Source organism: Scomber japonicus, chromosome 15 (assembly GCF_027409825.1).
Source record: "Scomber japonicus isolate fScoJap1 chromosome 15, fScoJap1.pri, whole genome shotgun sequence".
Taxonomy (NCBI): Eukaryota; Metazoa; Chordata; class Actinopteri; order Scombriformes; family Scombridae; genus Scomber; species Scomber japonicus.
The window spans coordinates 29,801,668-29,826,200 of NC_070592.1; the positions used below are offsets into that span (position 1 = coordinate 29,801,668).

Here is a 24,533-nt window from a genome sequence, read left to right on the forward strand (position 1 = left end):
ACTCCCTGTTCTCCATACCAATAGTGAACAGCATCCTGTTTGTCAATCCACATCAACAAGACTCCCTGTATATGTTGTGAGTAGGTGTACTTTACATACACTGTGACATAAGGCCACAGTATAGGACTACAGTGTGTTCCTGACAATACTCTTTTCCCTGGACTTCTGTTTGTTCCTAGGTAAAAACATAAATGTAGTAATGTAAGTTGCCCAAACATTGTCTGTACCCTCCAGAGTCATTTTCAAATAAGTCACAGTAGATGTATAAAGTTCTACAGAGCTCTGTTCCCATACTTCCAATGTGGAGTCACTAATGGTGAACACATCTTGGGGTTTGATTTGAGATCAATTGTGCTGATCAGTTGCTTGGATGTGCACTGAGGAGGTAGTGCAAGGAAAAGATGTAAACCTGGCAAAAAATGTTGCTCACAGAGGCTGACCTGACAATTCAGACTGTCCAAGAAATGTATTCATACCTGCTGAGAGTTAAAGGAAATATTTCTGACAGGAAGTGGAAAAGGTTAATCATGTACATGAAACATTATTCTGACCAGTACAGTAACTGAACTGTTTAAATGTGAAAAATGTGGGAAAGAGAATGTTTCTATACATGTCTGAACAGTCCGTATGTATACCTGTGTTACCAGATCTAAAGACCCAAATAAAAGAAACATTTAAAAGCAGAAATAGGAGAGATAGAACTAAGAAAGAAATATAGAATTTGAGCATTGGAATGAGATAGTTCCATTAAACGAGATCAAACATGTAGTTTTGAAATGAGAATGAACCTTACCAGGAAAATATCAAGTGTGTTCCACTCTGTTAGAGCATGCTAGTGATCCTGAATTAAAGGTTTCATCAGAATCATATAATACAGGATGCCAGCTACAAGGAACTCATTAAGATTACAAGATTAGTTTTAGTTGATCCTGAGATGAGTGCTGGTAGAGGTTTGCATCTTGACTTTCAAATGTGATATTGCTCCTTCATCATTCTCTGCTATGACTGATGGTATCTATGCATCTATTGATGTAGATATTTGCAAATTAGACAATGCAATGCAATGAAAAAGAGAGAAAAGTATAAAGCTCTGGTAGCAGCCCTCGAGAGGCCACAATGTTTAATACATTTCCACAAACAGGGTTGATCCCATAGGGAGCAGGACAGGCATAAACCTGGAGAGCATCCAAACTAAAAAACACTAGAAAAGGTAATGACTGACCTGAGCATGGAGCTATAGAGGAGTTTCAAACCTGAGCATGGAGCTATAGAGGAGTTTCAAACCTGAGCATGGAGCTATAGAGGAGTTTCAAACCTGAGCATGGAGCTATAGAGGAGTTTCAAACCTGAGCATGGAGCTATAGACGAGTTTCAAACCTGAGCATGGAGCTATAGACGAGTTTCAAACCAGCTGAGCTTCTGAAGGAGAGGCCGTTATTACTGAATTCTGCACCGTGGCTGGCTTAGTTGAGACTGAAATATCTGGCACTATTGTTATCGTTATGGAATTTGGTACATAGGCTTGTCACAATAATTACTTTATGGACTTATTGTACAATAACATACTTATCAACATTACCATGTGTATAATGGACTTATCATACGATACATGGACATGACTTTGGTCATTTTTTGACCTCAGTATTGCCACACATTAGCAGCTAAGAGGCTATACATGTCACATTGGCTAAGCTAGTAGTGTCCTCCATTCCTCACTGTGTACGCCCTGAGTGGAGACTGTAGAAGAATTAAAGGTAAATAACTCAAAACAACTGCTAAGAATCAAACATTTAATTTCAGTTTTTATGTCTTACAGTTTGATTCTCTTTACAATAAACATTACAGCCTCACAGAGTTACTAATGCTAATGAGTCTATAACACTGAATACACTGAGTGAGTTACAACTCAACATTGATGTACAGTACGTTACTTCATGGCAAAAAGAAATGTACTGAGAGATGGTGATCATAATGATCATAATGTAATAACTCAGTTTAACAGTTTAAAGCAGCCATATGAACATAATGCTGGAGACAGAACTAGTGAGACTGACACACAGTGATTGCTATCAGATGATTTTGAATGGGAGGAATTGGAATAGATCAGGTAGATGAACAGAGCAGCTTTGAAAGCAGTAAGAACTGATAAGAGCAGTTATGGATTGTGGATGATGGTCTGTGGGTCAGCTTTGAGGATTTGCTGTGCTTTCACACACAACAAGTGTATTTAGAAATAGAGATGGATTTAAACCAATACCAGTTTAAAAGGAAATAAATAAAAGCACCACAAAAAAAGAAAGTTTTTCCTTTGCTTTTTTCTATTTGGAAATTGCTTAAAAACATTGTCATTGCAATTATATTACTAAAAATATAAAACATCAAAGGACACCATTAACAAAGTTGAAGGAGAGTTTCTGGTTGTTTCATTTACATGATGAAGCATAATAATGGTGATTAAATTTACAATGTGATATTTAATTTCAGTGATTTTCTGTATAACAAAACATCTAAATGATGGAATATTGCCTTTAACATTTAACCAACTACAGTATGTGGATTTTGCTAAAACTGTAATGCAATGGAACATAGAGGGGAAAAAAGCTTAGTAGTTCATGGCTCTTGATGACAAAAGCAACCGTTACCTCAAAATAAAACCTCTTACGATTTCAGCAGTATAATTTTTAAATTATTTTTAGATTATACTTAGAAGGAACTGGATTTCTTAAATATGCTTAATACTTATTTGTTTAATTCAATTTTTCAATTCAATTTTATATGTATAATACTGAATCACAACAGAAGTTCTCAAACCACTTTTCCCATAGATCGGGTCTAGACTGTACTCTTTATTTAAAGATTCCCCCATGAGCAGCACTTGGTGAGACAGAGAATCTTGTCTGTTCCTGAACACTGTGTGATATAGTAAAAAGCTCCAGAACAAATAAGTAAGTGGATTGTGAGTAGAGGCCGTTTTACCAACTGCTGTTTCCAACACCAATAATACACTGTGAAGCTCAGTTACACTTAAAATGTTTTACCAGTCACTTTGTTGGTCATCAAGCAGCAGTCCAATTTACTAATCCTGCAATAATAGAGATGCATCTGATTGAAAGATAGTAATTTATTAGCTGCATCAAGAGAAGTGGAGGTACTTTCTATATAATTCACTACACTCTAAAAAGTATATCTCATATTTTTTTCTCAAACCAATGTTGATTAGAATATTATTAATTGACGTAATTGATTGTAATAATTCTGTTAGTCTCTCTCTTAATATTTATTCATTTCATAAATCCACATTCATGTCGGCAGGTGGCAGTACTGTACTCTTTAAGCTGTACAACGACTACCATTGACAGCTGAAGAAGGACACGACCAATAAGGACCCGCTAATTAGGATCACGTGACCCGGTAACATGGCTGCGTAGTCGAACGTGTATGGATGCCGAATAACAACAATGGTGTTAACATTGTAATATTGGGTGCTATAAACTAATATAATAGCCTGGAGTTCGTCGCTACTTTATATCCGTCTTTCGGTAAATAAAAGGTTTAATATAAATATGTTCATTCTAATGTAATTTCAACCAGCGTGGCTTCTGTGCTGGCTGTGATATGACTGCTGCGGAAGTGAACATCGTTTCTGAATAATTTTCCACTCCAAAATACATACATATTTAATTTGAGCTTTGTTTTAAACGTTACTGTCATGGTACCGCATTAGTACTGCATTAATACTGCCACATGTTCTAACAGCATCGTTTACTTTTTAAAGAAGAGTCTTGTTATCCATGCCGAATCAAAGACGGGATCCAGTATGCAGAAGACGTACAGACAGTTTTTATGAGTGATCTCTGTGTGTTCAGGAATAACTATAGCAAGACTAAATGGTTATATTCTGGTGGGAGCTTTGGGGTGTGTCATCGGTTAATCAGGTGGACTGCAGTGCATCTCATATGATTCCTGCTTGTTTGTGTAGATGATGAAGCTGCGTGTCCAGCTGCACTGTAAGAATCTACATGAATACCTGAGAGAGCTCAGTCCTGAGATTTTGGACAGACTCTACAACCATCCAGCAACATGTCTGGCTGTCTACAGGTAAGACAGCTTCAACACATGCTCATGGATGTTCTGTTGTTGTGGGCGTATACATCCAGAGATGACTGGATGATAACTTAATATGTGATCTCTGCAGGGAGCTCCCCGATCTGGCCAAGAATTATGTGATGCGCATGCTGTTCCTGGAGCAGCCTCTCCCACAGGCTGCAGTGGCATTATGGGTGAAAAAAGACAGTCAAAAGTGAGTCACTTTCTTTCTCATGTCCTCATTAAATCTAGCAGCGTTGTGTTTCTGATTAGGTGTTTCATTGCCTTCCTGAACAGCTGAGTCACATTTCTACCACTGACCTGTAAAGCAAAGGCATCATGTGTCTGTTTATTTGCATCCACATGAGTTTGCTACTGATCTTCATAATTGAAGAATGGGTTCAGTCACGTGTCCATATGAATTATTCCTCCTCTTCTTACTGAATATTAAAAGATCTCCTTCATAATGTACTGACAATGTAAGTGATGGAGGACAAGATCCTCTAATGGTCAGTATGAACAGGAGAAATTATTACAGCAAGAAAATCATATTTCAATGTTCATTTGGGCACAAATGATGACATTGAAAAATTGTGAAGGTGGGGGCAGCAGAGACGGTCATCCACTTAAAGTTTTGACTTACCACAGAAAAGTGTGTTGTTAACCATCCTTCCAAATTTGAATGATTTAAAAAATTGCCAAATTAGGCTTCAAAGTTGTGTAAAACTCATCTGAAACTCCACCCCCTACCAAGTGTCACTAGGTCTGAGAGCTTTCTGCTGCTAGCCCAGTGGCTAGCTCAGCGGTTAGCTCGTCGGCTAACTCGGCAGCTAACACAGCTAACTGGCTAACTGTAGTAGTAGTAGTAGTAGTGCGCTGAATGTATTTATACCTCTACAGCAGCAGGTGCGGGTTTATGTTAACGCAGCTGTGATTTTCAGACCCGCCCACTAAATCCTGAACACAGAAATCTTGAAACACAGTTTGTGAAGCCTAGCTCCACAATTCAAATCTAAATGGTTGAAATGCTTTTTACACCTTTTTTAGAAATACATTTATGACCTATTTAATGTGTTCAGAAGAAAATGTTTGAATTCACTTTACACGGTCTTTAATAACAATTGACTTTACATTGAATCAGAAAACATGAAGCCAGTCACAGTGGAGCTACTCCACACTCTGCCTACAGTATGTTATACTGACTGAAACTACCCAGACCAGCAGTATGAGACAAGTTCCACCCATAAAACATGATAGACCTCAGAGTGAATGGTGATGAATTTATATGGACTAAACGTGTGGTGCAGTGATGAGTCAAAATACAGTCCTGAACAAAGCAGGGCTGCACTGATTAGTTTCATTGATCAACGAAGAATATGTTATTTTCTTGATTCATTGATTTTTGGTCTAGGGTGGTGATAATACTAATGGTGAGAAGTGTCTTTTGCTGTGTCCTAAAGCCCAAAGTAAAGTCTTCAAATAAGTTGATTTATCCTGACCAACGGTCCACAGCCCAAATATATTCAGTTTACAGTCAGAGGTCTGAAGAAATAAGAATATATTGATATTTAAGAAGCTGGAAGCAGAAAATGTGGACACTATGCCTTTTAAAAAATTACTCAATTGATTGATTCATTCTCAAAATAGTTCATTATTTAATCAGTTAATCCTAACACTTACCGAAATGGTTGCAACTGTAATGGAGAGTAGGAATTGTTACAGCAACACATTTCCACCCAACCTGCCCTTTAACCATCTCCAGCAGCAGAAGCAGATTCACTTTTATAACCATTGTTAAGGAAAGTGGCCAATGTGATTTCAATAATGTCTCTATAATTTGTAAATTAAGTCAAATTAAAATGAATAGTTTCACTGCCAGTATACATTCTGTACTGAAGATACATTTCAAACATTCAAATGATACATTTTCTTCAATATAATAATTACACCAATAGATCACATGGTTTATCAGTAATCTGGATTTTCTCATTTAAAATAACAATGATATCAGCATTTTTCATCACAGCCAGGTTTGGTCTCATGGTCTTGTTGCTTTGACAACAGATCCAAATACAAAGGGAATAACTGAGCTGAAAAATCCAGACTTGTGTCAAATGATCAACAATCAAACCAATTTTGTGTAATTGTCCATATATGAAGAACCTGGCCCTGCTTATTGACTTGTTCCATTGCTAAAGGGATGGATGCAGTACATTAGTCTAAACATTCTCACAACATATATCATCCAACTCCAGTGAACACATGCACTTCAGTCCCAATTCAATACTATATATACACGTCATAGTGCATCCGGAAAGTATTCACACCCCTTCCCCCACATTTTGTTATGTTACAGCATTATTCCAAAATGGATTAAATCAATTTTTTCTCATCAATCTACACACAATACCCCATAATGACAAAGCAAAAAAGGTTTTTTAGAAATGTTTGCAAATTTATTAAAAATAAAACACTGAAATGTGGCATGTACATACGTATTCACACCCTTTACTCAGTACTTAGTTGAGGCACCTTGGCTGCGATTACAGCCTCAAGTCTTCTTGGGTATGAAGCTACAAGCTTGGCACACCTGTATTTGGGGTATTTCTCCCATTCTTCTCTGTAGATCCTCTCAGGCTCTGTCAGGTTAGATGGGGAGCGTTGCTGCACAGCTATTTTCAGGTCTTTCCAGAGATGTTCAATCAGGTTTAAGTCTGGGCTCTGGCTGGAACACTCAAGGACATTCACAGACTTGTCCTGAAGCCACTCCTTCGTTGTCTTGGCTGTGTGCTCCTGGTTGTTGTCCTGTTGGAAGGTAAACCTTCACCTAAGTCTGAGGTCCTGAGCGCTCTGGAGCAGATTTTCATCAAGGATCTCTCTGTACTTTGCTCTGTTCATCTTTCCCTCCATCCTGACTAGTCCAGTTCCTGCCCCACAGCATGATGCTCCACCACCATGCTTCACCATAGGGATGCTATTAGCCAGGTGATGAGAGGTGCCTGGTTTCCACCAGATGTGACGCTTGGCATTCAGGCCAAATAGTTCAATGTTGGTTTCATCAGACCAGAGAATCTTGTTTCTCATGGTCTGAGAGTCCTTTAGGTGCCTTCTGGCAAACTCCAAGCAAGCTGTCATAAGCCTTTTACTGAGCAGAGGCTTCTGTCTGGCCACTCTACCATAAAGGTCTGATTGGTCGAGTGCTGCAGAGATGGTTGTTCTTCTGGAAGGTTCTCCCATCTCCACAGAGGAACGCTAGAGCTTTATCAGAGTGACCAGAGTGTCCTCTGTGACCGAGACCCTTCTCCCTCGATTGCTCAGTTTGGCTACCAGCTCTAGGAAGAGTCCTGCTGGTTCCAAACTTCTTACATTTAGGAATGATGGAGACCATCGTGCTCTTCAGGACCCTCAATGCTGCATTGAGACATTTTTTTTGTACCCTTCCTCAGATCTGTGCCTTGATTCAATCCTGTCTCGGAGGTTTACAGACAATTCCTTTGGCTTCTGCTCTAACATGCACTGTCAAAAAGTGGGACCTTTTATATAGACAGGTGTGAGCCTTTCCAAATCATGTCCAATCATTTGAATTTACTACAAGTGGACTCCAATCAAGTTGTACAAACATCTCAAGGATGTCATAGCAAAGGGTGTGAATACTTCTGTACATGCGATATTTCAGTTTTTTATTTTTAATAATTTTGCAAAAAATTCTAAAAAAACATTTTCACTTTGTGATTATGGGGTATTGTGTGTAGGTTGATGAGAGATTGGTGAGAAAAAAAGGAATTTAATCAATTTTGGAATAAGGCTGTAACATAAAATGTGGGGGAAGTGAAGGGGTGTGAATACTTTCCGTAACAATGCTTCTTGGCAATAAATCTTATACCGTTGGAAAGCAGAGCTGAGTATGTAGGTTGCGTCCATGAAAAATGTGTCAAATCTTGTGGGATCAGCTTGGGCGTGCTGACCGTGCTGGGCGTGCTTGACCAACACAACCATATTGACTCAGCTCTGCTGTTCATCCCACAAACGCATGTTCCTTACAAATGTGGCTCCATTTAAAAGGGAAGTAAACGGGCTTTCCAACCGTATAAGATTTATTGCCAAGGAGCATTGTTACAACAAAGAAATAATCTACCAAACACACACTTCTTTATTTTTTGTACTATGTTTATATACATTTTATATACTAATCTTCATTTTTGCACTTAGTGTAGTAGAAATGAACTCACTATTTGAATGCTGTGGAGATCATATCCATCCAGAGCCTGTTCTTCCCAATGTTGACCATATCATATAGATGACATATGTGACATAAGCTCTGTCCACATAGTTTAATGTATTTTTGGTCTGAGGCTGTTTTTCATATGTTAGTCTCAGTGATATTTTAGATAACAGAGTGTTTTTATCTGATAATGCCTCTGAGTTGTGTATGTTGTCCCACACACTGTTGGCCGTTCAGACCACCTGATTCGACAGCACTGCAATTCTTGCATCTATGTTTTGAGTCTTATCAGATTTGGTTTTGATCAGATTTGTACGATGGCCACTAAGGACAAAACACATACAAAAACACAAACATGCTACAAGATACTAAAACACACATATATTGTTGCATTTTTTCATAAGGTGTGTGCTTTCCATGAATGACATGATTCCTTAATATGTCAAACACAGAACCAACTTAAACAGCATCAAGGAGAGAGTAGAGCAATCAATGAAATGTCTTCAGCAGCAGTTAGCAGCTTTTTACAACCTTTTCACTGGGAGAAAATGGGGGACTACACATTTCAGAGTGATAACCAATTCAGTTTATTTGTTTCTTTTTCTTGGTTTCCACCTGCAGGGACCATGATGAATGTGTCTCAGTGTTGGCAGGACTCCGCCTTTGGCACAGTCAGCAGCTGCAGGGTGGTCTACAGGGATACATTTTAAATCCAGTGTTCAAAGACAACCTGAGGATAGCACTGCTCGGCGGGTAGGTCTGCTTCCAGTGAACACATCGTTTAATCATAGGACTGCAGCACTCCTCTCACACTGTGTGTTCAGAGATTGTTCATTTCACAATGAAAATCCAGCTATTGTGTGCACACCTTTTATGTCAGTGATAATTCCACTGAGCTTTAAATTGTACAAAGCCAAATACTGCTGTGTTTACTATCTTCCAGTTCTTCTTTCTCAGCCTTAGTCAGTAAGGACCTGCTTGTAGTTTGAAATGAAGATCTGACATGTTAAAGGATATGTTCATTTATTCAAGTCTGTCCTCAAACCACTGTACACTACCTGCACCCCCCCCCCCCCTACACACACACACACACACACACACACACACACACACACACACACACACACACACACACACACACACACACACACACATTCAGAGACTAGTTGATGAACATAACCCTTTTCCACCGAGCTGGAGCTGGAGCTGGTGCTGGTTCGGAGCCAGAGCCTGACTAAGCACCGGTTCTTTGCTTTTCCATCGCCAAAGCTCCAGCCCGGAGCCTCAGAACAGGAGCCAGAGCGAGCACCAACTCTTTGCTGGTCTGAAGCAAGAGCCGATTTTGTCAGCGGACTGGGGGCGCAGCTAACATTTATTAACCGGCTAGTGGGGCTAACGTTTATCAGCCGACTAGCGGGGCTAACATTTATTAGCAGACTAGCGGGGTTAACATTCATTAGCTGACTAGTGTGGCATTTACAGAGGGTTAAATATTTGTTGATTAAAAGTACTGTTTTTATCATTTTTTTGCCAGAGTCGTCGTCTTCTTCTTCTTTTTCTTCTTCTCCTTCTTCGTTTCCGGCAGGCTAGATGCCGTGGGCCACGTTGCTGCCTCTCACTGGTGAATCATGGAAGTGCTTCAAAGGTGCGCGCTGGCTACATTATACAGTGACGTAATCGTGTGGCTCCTTACCGGTGGAAAAGCAACAGGGTCATAAGAAGGTGCTTGGATTAGCACCAACTGAGCACTGACTCTAGCACTAGCTCCGAACCAGCACTAGCTCCAGCTCGGTGGAAAAGGGGTAATAGTGGAGTGTGTAACAGGTAAAGAGCCAGCTATTTCTCTCAGTAGTTGGTGGAGACTAAAACAGAGCGTAAAGACAGTGAAAATTCACCAGGTAAGTGCAAATCTGATTGTAAATTGTCCAGTCCAGCTTGGTTAACTTTATGTGTGGCTGAATTATTCATGCTAATTTCCATCTTCATCATTATGATTACTTATTTTTTGGCTCATATATTACAAGCTCTCTGTCCCGTACTGTTACATATACACATATACCAACACAACCGTGACTGTGGCCTAAACTTTTGAGACTGACACAAATTTAGTTTTTTCACAAAGCTTGCTGCTTCAGTTCTTATAGTGACAATATGCATTGACTTTAGATTGTTATGACTCTATGCCATAAAAATTAACTTAATCACAAAAACCTCATTTCCACTGCAATTTAGTAAGAAAATAACACAAAGTGTTATTGAGGACAAGGCAGCTGATATTACACTTAAAAGAGCAGACTGGTTGCTTTTATAAGGGGAGTTTTGCTTGAAATCATTCTCCTTCTGTTAACCATGGTTACCTCCAAGGAAACATGTGCAGTCATCATTGCTTTGCATCAAAAGGGCTTCACAGGCAAGGACATTGCTGCTAGTAAGATTGCACCTATCAACCATTTATCAGATCATCAAGAACTTCAAGGAGAGAGGTTCATTGCTGTGAAGAAGACTTCAGGGCGCCCAATAAAGTCCAGCAAAAGCCAGGACCGTTTCCTAAAGAGGATCCAGCTATAGGATCGGGTCACCAGCAGTGCAGAGTTTGTTCAGGAACGGCAGCATGCAGGTGTGAGTGCAGCTGCATGCACAATGAGGCCAAGACTTTTGGGGGGTGGCCTGGTGTCAAGAAGGGCTGCAAAGAAGCCACTTCTCTTCAAAAAACTCATCAAGGACAGACTGACATTGTGCAGGAAGTAAATTATTCTGTCTGATGACGCCCCCTTCTGACTTTTTGGGCATCTGGGAAGATGATTGTCCAGAGAACACTAAAGCATCCTGAGACTATTGATGTGTGGGGTTGCTTCTCATTCAAGGGAGTGGGCTCACTCACAGTTTTCCCAAAGAACACTGCCATGAATAAAGACTGGCATCAAAACATTCTCCAAGAGCAACTTCTCCCAACAGTCCAGGAGCAGTTTGGTGATAAACAATGTTTTTTCTAGCATGATAGGGCATCATGTAAATGGACTGTACTTATGTAACGCTTTTCTAGTCGTTACGACCACTCAAAGTGCTTTACATCACCCATTCACACACGTTCATAGACTGATGGCAGGGGCTACCACACAGGGTGCCAACCTGCCCATCAGGGGGAAGCTAGCCATTCATTCTCATTCATACACCGCTGGCACAGCAACGGGAGCAATTTGTCTTGCCCAAGTTCACATCGACATGTGGACTGGAGGAGCCGGGAATCGAACCACGACTGTACATATTCATTAAGAATAGGCTGCTGTAAGCTTTGTCTATGTCAGTAGCTGCAGGGTTACATGACTTCATTACAGATTTAACACAAATTTTCATTTGTCTATTTTAGTTACACACTACTGATATTTACAGAAGTTTAAACATGAACAATTTTTTACCTTTTAAGATGAGTAATTAGGTCAAATTAAGGTGGAGTATTGTGAGTCATTAAGAGAAATATGGCATTTTAATTTCATCTCATTTTATTCTCAGCCAGCCAGACTTGACACAGTTCAACCTCCAGTGGTTAGACTCATCCATGTAGACCTGTTGTTTGATGCACACATGAATGTCCTTACTTAAAGGTGTAGTATGTAACTTTCCAGCAGAAGCTGGCATGAATTGACTGATTATCCAGTTGTTTTTTTATGATACACTTTTTAGATGTTGGTTGTTGTTAACTATATCTTATAACTGTGTGTAAGGATTTTAGACATCCAGTGTCTGGATCTTAAGTTATCAGAGAAACAAGCTGAGCAGCTCAGCTCATTCATCCTGTGGATGCAACAAACACTGAAATCAAATGTGAAACTGCTTTATTCAGTGTATTTACTGTAATTACTGGGAGGACTGTGGATGATTCGGCTCCAGATAAAAACCTCTTGATCACTGAGAGAATCCTTACTGGGTGAAGCCAACTGCGATGAAGACAAGAACAGCCATGATCCTGTGCTACTTTATGTCTCTGTCTTTTATTGTTTTGAAGAAGAGAGAAAATTAAATATTGTGCACTTAAGTGTGTTTCTAAAAGATTTCACTTCTGTGACCACCCATAGGGGCACAGCATGGGCAGATGAGGGCAGCTCTCTGGGTCCTGACCGCCACGCCCGGGACATCGAGAGCCTGGACCGCTATGCCATGGAACGTTGGGAGGTCATTCTGCACTTCATGGTGGGCTCTCCTAGTGCTGCTGTGAGTCAAGACCTGGCTCAGCTGCTGGTTCAAGCAGGACTCATGAAGAGGTCTGTAACAGCAACAGTAAAGAGCACTGATGAGTTTGGTTTTACCCTGTAATATAAAATATCTTATAATAATTCTTTAATGACCATGTCCAGGGAGATGAGTTGAGGTCTGCCCAAAAAGTCACTAGATTTGTCACTAGCTGCTTAAAAAAAGTTGCTTGTTGTCTTTAAAGTCACCAAATCTAGTGATAGTGATTTGCTGTTGAAAGGCTAAAAGAAAGCCACCATGCATTCTCCAGACTCTTTGTGCCTGTCTTGTAACTGATGCTACATGCAGATTGGACAAGTACAATTTAAAGTTGGGGTTAAGTGAACCGTCAATACAGTTCAGAAAGAACTTTTCAATGTTAACAAGATTGCTGAGTCATCATGTGTCATAAATATCAGTGAAACATCAATGGATGCCAGCTTCATGTTTAAACTTAAATTACATCCCTGATGGCAATATCCAATCAAAGATCCTCCCCATTAATGAAGACTAACCCACTGCTGCAGCCTGTGCATGAACAGAATCCATGTAGGGATGGATACAGTATAAACATGAATATGGACAGGGTATGTATAGGCTGACTAAGATTTTACCTAACTATACCTCATTTAGTCCTTCCATCTTCCCTGTTTATCAGTGAGTCGGGGGAGGCACCCTATATCACCTCAGCTGGTTTCCAGTTCCTGCTGCTGGACACAGCCTCTCAGCTGTGGTACTTCACCCTGCAGTATCTCAAAACTGCTCAGGTACCTGTGCATCATCTCTTCTGACCTGGTTAGATTTAATGATGTTAGGAAGGAGTAAAGTAATGTTATCACCTATGTGCTATTGATGCTCTAAATCAGTGTTCAGCTACTGCCCTGCATGTTTTAGAAATCTCCCCACTCTAACACACCTGATTCTAATTATGAAGGACAAAGCAACAGTGAACTGTATAAAACATGCAGTATGCTCATTCTCTGCAGTTATGCAGCAGTTAAATTAATCTGCTCCCTTTTGTTCTTTCTGCTCTGAATAACCAATAATTTCCCAGTAAAGTAGAAAATGTAAAAGGCCTAATATGGGAACTATAATTCCAGCTGACCCAATCAGCGTTAATTCTCCTCTTCTGATGAGGCCCATTTAAATGTAATCATTCAGTCACGCTCCACTTCCAGCAAAGACAGGACATGAATGGAGAGGAAAAATCCATAGAGCTCTGAAATACTGTGGAATGTACATTAAAAGTATAAATCAGGACAATGGCACAAATGCATTATATCAGATATCAGTGTCATTATCCATTTGTGAAGCTTAAATGTATCACAAAGGTTTTCATTCACCAACCATTTCTGACAAGCAGCTAGGACCAGAACTACCACTGAGATGGTTAGGACCTTTATTTGGAGGAATGTTTGGGTTTTTTTTTTTTGAGTAGTGGACAGTCTATATTTCAGAACACTTGGAATCATCATCATCATCATTGAATCAACAGCTTTTTTCTAAGAACTATTGGCAAACTCTTGAGCCCCCCCTCGAACCCTCGAGCTCCTCCCAACACACTCACACTCACACACACACTGGGACTAAGCACAATATATATGGCTCTACTGTTACACTCTAATATTTACATTTCTATATATTTAGTTATCTGTAATACATTTATATATGTTTTTTCATGTATGTTGCTGGGATCAGGATGCGAAATGAAGGATTGTTGTTTATTATGTGCAATCACAATTAAGTATCTATCTAATCTATCTATCTGATCTATCAACAGTGTCTATAAAAAATGTTCACCCCCTTGGATGTTTTACCCTTTTATTGCTTTTATAAATGGAATCATGGTCAGTATATGAATTTACAAAAAGTCTTTAATGTCAAAGTGAAAACAGATTTCTACAAATAATGCCAATTAATTAAAAATGTATAATGTAAAATAAGTGATTGTATAAATATTCGCCCTCTTTAAAGTGACTGACCTAATTCACAAATAGTTAAAGAGAGATCACCTGAGTACAGTGATTGTGTCTCAGGTAATTGTGTCTGGAAGGTCCAGTCATTGGTTCATCAGTACTCCTGCTATAATTACACCATGAAGACAAAACAAACCTCCAAGAAACTCTAAGAAAAGCTTATTGAAAATCAGAAGTGGGTGGATGGATACAAAAACCTTTCCCTGGAGTTCAGTTAAATCCATCATGAAGAAATGGAAGGAATATGGCACATGTGTAAATCTGAGAGCAGGCCGTCCTCACAAACTGAGTAACCATGCAAGAAGGAGACTGGTGAGGGAAGCTACCAACACACCTATGACTACTCTGAAGGAGTTAAAAGCTTCAGCAGCTGAGAGGGGAGAGACTCTGCATACAACTGTTGCTTTATGGGAGAGTGGCAAAGAGAAAACTCAGATTAAATCTTTTTTCTTTGTTTTAGTTTTATTTTGGACTTTTTTGCCTTTATTTTAGATAGTAACTGGCAGAGATGCTGACAGGAAACAGGGAGAGAGAGAGAGAGAGATCAGGGACTGGACACCAAACACTACACTACACATTACCACAAACACACCATCCCCACTGTGAAGCATGGTGCTGGCAGTATCAGTCCAGCAGCAGGTCCTGGAAGGCTTGTAAAGGTAGAGAATGAAATGAAATAGAGAAATCCTGGAGCACAATCTGATTCAGTCTGAAAGAGAGCTACTACTTGACAAATCCTGTTACAGAGACTTGAACGTTTAATTGGCATCAAATGAACTGCATAACTGGTTTAAGTCCCATTTATCAGATAGATTTCAGTTTGTAAATGTTAATGATAAATCCTCCATGCAAACAAAAGTTAGACACAGTGTTCCTCAGGGTTCAGTGCTTGGACCAATACTATTCTCCTTATATGTGCTTCCTTTAGGAAACATTATCCGGAATCACTCAATAAATGTTCATTGTTATGCAGATGATACTCAATTATATCTATCAATAAAGCCAGATGAAAGCAACCAGTTAACCAAACTACAAACATGGATGACCTGCAACTTCCTGTTATTAAACTCAGAAAAAGTTATTGTGCTTGGCCCTAAACACCTTAGAAATTCATTATCAAATGACATAACTACTCTGGATGGCATTACTCTGGCCTCCAGCACCACTGTAAGGAACCTAGGAGTTATATTTGATCAGGATCTGTCCTTTAATTCCCACATAAAACACATTTCAAGGACTGCCTTCTTTCATCTGCGTAATATTTCAAACATTAGACATATCCTGTCTCAAAATGATGCTGAAAAACTGGTCAATGCATTTGTTACTTCTAGGCTAGACTACTGTAATTCATTATTATCAGGCTGTCCTAACAAGTCTCTAAAGACTCTCCAACTGGTCCAGAATGCAGCTGCTCGTGTTCTGACAAAAACTAGAAAGAGATCATATTACTCCCATCTTGGCTCCACTGCATTGGCTTCCCGTAAAATTCAGAATAGAACTCAAAATCCTATAGTTAGGGCTCCTAGAGCTCTTAACTTATGCTGCTATAGGCTTAGACTGCCGGGGGACTCCCATGATGCACTGAGCTCCTCTCTCTCTATCCATCCATCTATATCCATTAACACTCATGTACTATTAATTGCATTCAATAACCTAAACTTCTTCCCCGGAGTTATCTGTACTTTCTCGTCTCACAGGTAATCTGTAGACGTCCGGATGTGTAAAATGCCGTGAGATAACTTTGTTGTGATTTGGCGCTATACAAATAAAGATTGATTGATTGATTGATTGATTGATTGATTGAAGCTACACAGAAATGGGGAAGAAACTCAAGAAAAAAGTACTGCATTGTTTATTTAATCACTTATACATCACATATTTGTAACTAATTTACATATACCTTGTAGAAATCTGTTTTCACTTTGACATTAAATAAAAAAGCCAAATTATACTGACCACGATTCCATTTATAAAAGCAATAAAAAGGAGAAACATCCAAGGAGGTGAATATTTTTTATAGGCACTGTGTATGATATGTAGAGGAAAAATCCGTAAAACTGGCAGAAGTGTCATGTTGGAGACTGTGAGGCACTTTTGATGTAGACCCCTTCCCAGACAAGAGATGGTTGGTGGACTCTGTCAGGTATAACTGTGGACAGCTTCACCTGTCTTGGAGTTACCATAACAAAGAACTTTACAGACCTCTTCGAGCAAAACCTTGAAAAGAAGAACTGATCCTACAAACCAAACCATATCAAGCCAATTTTAGTGATCCTTTCATCTCACCTAGAGGCAGAGTTAATGTGATTAAAAGTATTTTTATCTGTTCCAATGTTTGCCTGTATTTACCCAAAGTACCTATTTCAAAAAGCTAGACTTAATAGTAACATCATATATCAAACGGACACTTTTGCGTATAGGTTACCTGCAAAGAACAAAGCAGAATTGACTTATTGCACTAACTAATCAATTCTATTGTTGCACAGACAATGTAATGATTTTTTTGCTCAAGCAATTCACAGCAGTGCAGTGTAGTTAAAGCATTTCAGCAGTCAGCAATCCCACCGCAGTTTCTTCAAAAATCACATTCATTAGTTAGTTAATATAGTGAAAAATAAAGTAAATGCTGTGGAAATGTACTTTATATACTGACTTCATCAAGAACTGCTAGAGTACACATAATTCCATCCCACCAGAATGTCTTAATCCTTTTATCCAGTCTCTATCAGTGACCTTCTTTTGTTTGTGATAGCTTAGATGTGAAACTGGCACATTGTTTGAATTCCTGGGTTTATGGTATGTTTATAGCTATCATATGGTTTTTCTTGCAGTCCAGAGGGATGGACCTGGTGGAGATCCTGTCATTCTTATTCCAGCTCAGCTTCTCCACTCTGGGCAGAGTGAGTAAGCTGTCTGTCTGTCTGTCTGTCTGTCTGTCTGTCTGTCTGTCTGTCTCTCTGTCTCTCTGTCTCTCTCTCTCTCTCTGTCTCTCTCTCTCTCTCTCTCTCTCTCTCTCTCTCTCTCTCTCTCTCTCTCTCTCTCTCTCTCTCTCTCTCTCTCTCTCCCTCTCCCTCCCTCTCTCCCTCTCTCCCTCCCTCTCTCCCTCTCTCCTCGTCTCCTCATGTTATGGGGACATAAATCTATTTATTTTTTCTTTTCATGTTGTGGGGATTCATCATACTTATGGGGAAAAAAGCAAAGCCTCCTTAACATAAATCATTGTTATGGTGAAGGCTTAATTTAAACTTAAGGTAAGGTTAGGTTCTCCAGGAAATGAATTTATGTAAATGTCCTTGGAAGTGATGCACACATGATTGTGTCTGTGTGTGTGTATCCTGAAAAGAATGTCACAATGCTTTGGTCTGAGGTTTTGAAATTCTTCCTCAGTATAACTTTTCTTTGTTATTATTGATGTGTGTGGATCAGGACTACTCAGTGGAGGGAATGAGTGAGTCATTACTCACCTTCCTGCAGCATCTGCGGGAGTTTGGACTGGTCTTCCAGAGGAAGGTAAGGCTGAGGGCCAGAGGAAAGATTCAATAACACTTTACTTTTTTTTTTTTTGTGACCAATTTTTGTATTGATTTTTCACATGAAAACCACATATTAAACCAATCCACATTGACACATCAATACACTAAATTCAAATATATTCACTAATTTTTGTCTACACCTTGAGCAAAACAATTGTAGATAGCATGCACATGCGTGTAAACAGTATAGAGATATATGTCATTAATTATTGTGTGTGTATACACATGAATACATATGTATTCATGAAGTGTACATGTGGTATAAGTACAATACAACAACAACATACACCCCAAAAAAGAAACTCCAAAACAAAATAAACAAGACAACAACACAAGACAAAGACAACCCACCCTTATCCCTCCCACAGATCCCCATCAGTCCCTATAAATTCATTCCTCCAATAGCCTCACAATATAACCTATATAATAGAAGTCAAAAAACGATTGACCTAATCTCATAATGATAAAGAATTGAATATGAAATGAGCTACCAATATGTACTTTCTTAAAACAATTAAATGTCTAAAGAACGGATTTCAATTTTTGAGCTGATCTCTGCAGGCTTTCTGTCTCCATCTTTGCTCCTTGTGCACGAGCACTAGCTGCCTCAAGAGATAACTCATAAAAAAATAACATCCATTGGGGTAAATTAAGTTTATGGGGGGGGGGGGTTCCATCTCTTTACTAATAATTTCTTTGCTGCAGTTAAACCAACCAAAAGAACTCTTTTCATCTGCAGTGTCAAACTAAGAGATGAATCATCATTTAACAATAGAACGTGTAGCAAACATGGTATTTCTTTTTCAATGATTACAGAGAGAACTCCAACCACATCAGCCCAAAATGAATGGACCCCAGGACATTCCCACAGCATATGTAAATATGTGCCCAATGATTTTTGAGGGCATAAGGAGCAAAGAGGACTTGAGGTTAAATAAAATCTTTGTATTATTTTATAATTAATTAACTGATGCTTGTAGTTTTGTGATGACAAAGATATATTACTCCACACTCTTGTCCAATTTAAAGTTACATCAAAATCTTTTAAATCAAAATTCCAAACAGCGACACTACCTATTGGTCTATTTAACTTTTCTTGTAATATTTTGTATAAAAAAGAAACAAATCCTCTTTTAACACAAGTGCAGTATTTACATATAACATTGATTAAAGGATGTGTTGACAAGGGTTGGTTCCATGGTACACCATAGGTGCACATAGCGGTACGCAGTTGTAAATAAAAGAAAAAGGAGGTTCCAGGTAAATGATATATATCTTTAAGGAAAGGTTTAAGACCTTTTTCGTCACATATATCTGACAGAGTGTGAACACCCTGTTTCTGCCATTGTTGCCAGTTTACACCAAGCTGTACTTTTAATCACTGTTAGAAAATTAAAAAAAACAAAGAATCACGAAATTCAAATAAGGGATTATAAGTAGAGCCTGTCCAATATATCACACAGCCGATATTATCAGCTGATATTGGCCTATCACAGATATATCATTATCAGTGTTAATGCTGTCCCATATGTGCTGTCATTTTTTCAAAGATATATAGGCAACATTTTATGTATATTTATCCTTTTTCCTATTCAAATCCCAGTGACGTTTACTGTTTCAGTGGACTGATGTCAATATTAAGTTATTCTTAAACTGTAAAACATCACAGTCTCCATTACATAACTTGTGTTTATGTATATATTCTATAACATTATCAGCTGATAAATTTTTTATTTTTTTATTTCCTAATATCGGTATCAGTAACGGCCCCAGAAATCCAATATGGGTGGGGCTCTATTTATATGTATTTAATTCTATGTCAGTGTATATGTCAGAGGTAAGAAACTGCAGTTTAGAAATATCTGTTTACTGTATGTTTGAGGTAAGCATGAAAGTCTGTTCTTGACCTATATATAAAACTTTCTTATTTTTAAAAGAACAATGTTAGAGGTGTGGCTTGTAGTATTGAAACGACAGACACTCAGCGACTGAGCAGCTTCCCAACGTGAGTTTCATAGCCAACAATGCATTTAGCTTTAACATAGTTATTGGTACTGATCAATCCACAGACACATAGAGCACTTCTTATGGTGACTGATAACTGACAGCCAAATGTAAAAGACAAACAGGCTTACAAAATGCAAGTGTAATGAAGTCTGTCTTCTATCATCAGAGGAAATCGAGGCGGTACTACCCCACCAGACTGGCCATCACTCTGGCTGCAGGAGTCACTACCAACTCCTCTTCCTCCTCCTCTTCCTCCTCTTCCTCCTCTTCTTCTAACATGGGATCCACTCCTGGTACTGGAGATGCTGGTTTCATTGTGGTAGAAACCAATTATCGTATCTACGCTTACACAAGTACGTGTGAACACAGGAAGCACTATGAAGTTGGCAGTATCTGAACAAGCCTTCACTGATCTGTTTGTGTGTTTCTTCCAGGCTCAGAACTTCAGATCGCTCTGGTGGCTCTCTTCAGTGAAATGTTGTATCGCTTCCCAAATGTAGTAGTTGCTCAGGTCACAAGAGAGTCAGTGCAACAGGCCATTGCCAACGGCATCACTGCACAACAGGTAGTCAGCTGCTGCTCACACTGCACACCTCTTATTAATAAGATAAGATAAATGTATTGATCCCACAGTGGGGAAAATTCATTGCTACAGCAGCTCAAGAATAGTGATATAGAAAAACAAAATAAAATGTATACAACAATAAAATTAAAAATGAAATAAAAGGACCCTAAAATGCAATTTTAACATAAAAATATATACAAAAATAAAATTATAAACTAAAAAAAGGACCTCAAAGTGCAAGTATTACATATATATACAACAATAAAATTAGCCTACTGAATAATACCAAATAAATGTTTTCTCACTGCACAGTTCAATAGCACATGCAGCCTGATTGTTAATAATACTTCATCTAATTTGCAGCCAGATATAATGCATAAAGACCATAGTGCCACGTCTAGATTAATGATATAAAGATAAAGTCACATGCACACAAGTCACACATGGTTAGAAACTGAAAGGACAGCAAAGCACTGTACTGATGTCAGACTAACAGTCTTTGTAATGTTATAATGAGAAAAACCATCAACTCACTGTTGAGTACTGATAGATAAGTACAAGGTTAAGGTAGTGAATAATAGAGACATTCAGTTATTGTATGATAATTGTTTTAAAAGTCAAGGCTCACTATAAAATGACTAAACTCCAGCAGAATATATTATACAGGGAATAAAAAGTGTAGTGTTCTAGATTTAAAATGTTATTTCAGCATATTTCATTTAGATGTGGTGTTCTCTTTTTATTTGGTGAGCAGCGCTTTGCTTTCTCAGGATGTTTACTTTAGATTTACATTCAGTCATTGAATAATATGACCCATGTCCTGGAAAACACCACACACAAGTCATAATCCATCAATTTCTCTTTCTACTGCTCACTGTCTTTATCGCCAAAATAACCTATGTTAGCTACTGCAATACAAATAATCAGCAAGTCATTTTCAATCGCTCCATTCTCACTGGTACCTGCAAACACCTAGGTAACTGCTGATGTCTTCAAATATTTATATTTATAGGCGCAATAACAAAATCAGGGGCATTCTCATGTTCACCAAATCTGTATATAGGCACACATGTACTGTACACTATGAATTCTTTCACTTTACTGTATGATTTATTTATTGATAAATAGTAATAGTAAATAAGATGTAAGAAATGAGAAGCAGTGAGGTGAGATCTACTTAACATTAACTTCACTGAATTCATTCCATTGAACTGGCATAACAAGGTAAACAACTTATTCTTTGGCAGTGTAGCATTAGTTATGACATTCATTCATTCATTCATTCATTCATTCATTCATACATTCATTCATACATTCATTCATTCATACATTCATTCATTCATTCATACATTCATTCATACATTCATACATTCATTCATTCATTCAGCACAGCCAGCAAGATGCTTATATATATATATATATATATATATATATATATATATATATATATATATATATATATATATATATATATATATATATATATATATATATATATATATATATATATATATATGTGATCACAGCTACAGCTACACTAGTACAGCTATGTGTTCTACTTATTCAGTTAACAGCAATAAACATACAGTCAGTTTGTAAGTTTGTATAAATTCTGATTGAAATGTGTTAAGCATCCAACCCCTCCTTTTTCATGCCATTGCCTACATCACACATTACTATATAGAGGTCAACCATTCATATTCACAAGTTGACCTAGATAATGAATGAACATCACTGTCACACATGAAAAGCAATGTCCAGGGAAAAGCACAAATCCAGATTTGAAAAAAGTGGAAAAAAACTTCCTTCATTGTACATTACTGGTATATTCATTTATTTATTTATTTATCTGTGATAGTTTTAGTGTGTTGCCTTCATCATGTATGAGCTTTAAATGCCTAATTATTTTATAATCAGTTTGATTGAGAGTCAATAATTAGTAGTAGTCAGTAGTCCCAGTTCCCTTTAAACCTGCTGGCAAAAATGTAGATTTTGACATTTAAGTGCTTCATTTCTTACCGGGGAAAATACGTGTTCAATAGATGTGGCACTTATTTGTTTCATATCATGGAATATTTTATTAGTTTTCTGGTATAGTTAGTAATCCACTTTAATATGTGCAACAAATGTTTTCCTTTTTCAGATTATCCACTTCCTGAGAACCAGAGCACACCCTGTCATGCTCAAACAGGTACATGAAATCCATCCTTTCTTTTCCCTCTGTTAATTCTGTCATGGGTGTGCAGTGTGTTCATCCTTCATGTGTTTGCTGCAGACCCCAGTGCTGCCTTCAACCATAACAGATCAGATCCGACTGTGGGAGCTGGAGAGAGATCGACTGCAGTTCACAGAAGGTGAGTGAGCTTATTTATCTGTTTTAATAAGATTGTAAAAAACGTTATAAATAGCGTTATGTTGTAGCCAGTGCTGCATGTCTTAGAAACAGTGTGAAGTAATATGGAATCAAATGAAAGTAAATGTAATAGAGAGCTTGAAGGTGTGTGAGGTGTGTGGAGAGCTGCTGTGAACTGATTGAATTCATTCGTCCTGTAATAAAGAGGATGTTTTGCTGGCCTTTAACCTTCTTTCTCACCTGTCTGATGATATCTGCAGGAGTGCTCTATAACCAGTTCCTCTCCCAGGCTGACTTTGAGGTGCTGCGAGACAGAGCTCAGGTTTGGATTTTGTTTCATATCTTCATAATTGAATAATATGATATTCTATGATGATGATTTTTAGATAATTTATAATGTTTTCTGTCTTTGTACATTCAGCTGCCAGTTGTACACACTGTTAATTCTACAATAGTGCATTTTATTCATAGATTTCCAAGGATCACACTAGTCATTTCTCATGATTTTACAAATCTGCTTTACTGAAATAAATGATCAGCTATATGGCCAATAGTATATAAAGTACAAGAGTACAACGCCTCCATTGTGGCCCAAACACTATGAAAAGTCAAAAAAGCTTTTGCACAATCTTTCTTTTTATGAACTTACACATGACCTTTGACTGTACCTGGAGTGCTCTTGATTTAAAGCTTGCTCATCCAAATACTAAAAAAGAGAGTATGGTCATGTTAGTTTGTTTAGAAACGGCTCTAGAGACTAATAACAGAGACCATGTTTTCAGTCTCCAGAGAGTAGTTCTGTGTAAGGCAGACACCACTGAGCATGTGCAGGAATGCAGCTTTTGAGTTATTACTAAATAGTACACTGTAAATTTCTCTAAGACTTTTAGTACTGCTGTCAGTATCAACACAAACTAATGACACCTAACTCTTCATGATAAAGGAACATTGTTCTTCTACAGCACAGAGGAATAATCACAATAACACAAATTATAGATCATCAACTCTTTGCAGTTCCAGCAGTTCCTGTTAGATGACCTTTGGTACTTATTTGATGAATTGACTGAGTGATCAGTAGCATGTGTTTGTGGTGTAGGGTCTGGGCTGTCTGGTGTGGCAGGACGTGGCTCACAGGGTGATGGTGGTGACACCGCAGGGACACAGTGAGGTCAAGAGGTTCTGGAAACGACAGAAGTCTCACACGTAACTGGAGGATGAGGAGACACAAGTGACGACATCACACCTAATGAAGCCAGCACTTCCTGCTGCACAGAAAGTTGAGAGGACATAATAATTTTGTATTTTTCATAAAAGGTTGACTTCCATGTATTTTGGATTAAAGGATGATTAGAAGAAAACCTCTGCTCATTTTTCTTCTCCTGTTTAAATGATTGTGTATTTGCAGATAAGCAGGTAATGATTGCCTGTCTTAAATACATCATCAAGGACTAGATATGGATTTAGATAATATTCTTTCAGTCTGTTTCAGGCTAAGTGGAGATTTCATTGATTTTCTATGGAAACTGGAAAATGTTACAAATGGGTCACTTTACAGTAACACTAC

At 38.3% G+C, this 24,533-nt stretch overlaps 1 protein-coding gene across 1 annotated transcript; it reads left to right on the forward strand.

Annotated features, from left to right (window-relative positions):
* Nucleotides 1-3,409: 3,409 nt before the first annotated feature.
* Nucleotides 3,410-24,321, forward strand: gtf2h4 (general transcription factor IIH, polypeptide 4). The gene is made up of 14 exons (XM_053334329.1): nt 3,410-3,539; nt 3,980-4,098; nt 4,196-4,300; nt 8,930-9,061; nt 12,382-12,567; nt 13,194-13,302; nt 17,343-17,411; nt 17,938-18,021; nt 20,218-20,404; nt 20,486-20,616; nt 22,760-22,807; nt 22,892-22,970; nt 23,230-23,291; nt 24,066-24,321. The coding sequence occupies exons 2-14, from the start codon at nt 3,980-3,982 to the stop codon at nt 24,174-24,176; spliced, it is 1,422 nt and encodes a 473-aa protein (XP_053190304.1). The 5' UTR covers nt 3,410-3,539; the 3' UTR covers nt 24,177-24,321.
* Nucleotides 24,322-24,533: the final 212 nt, after the last annotated feature.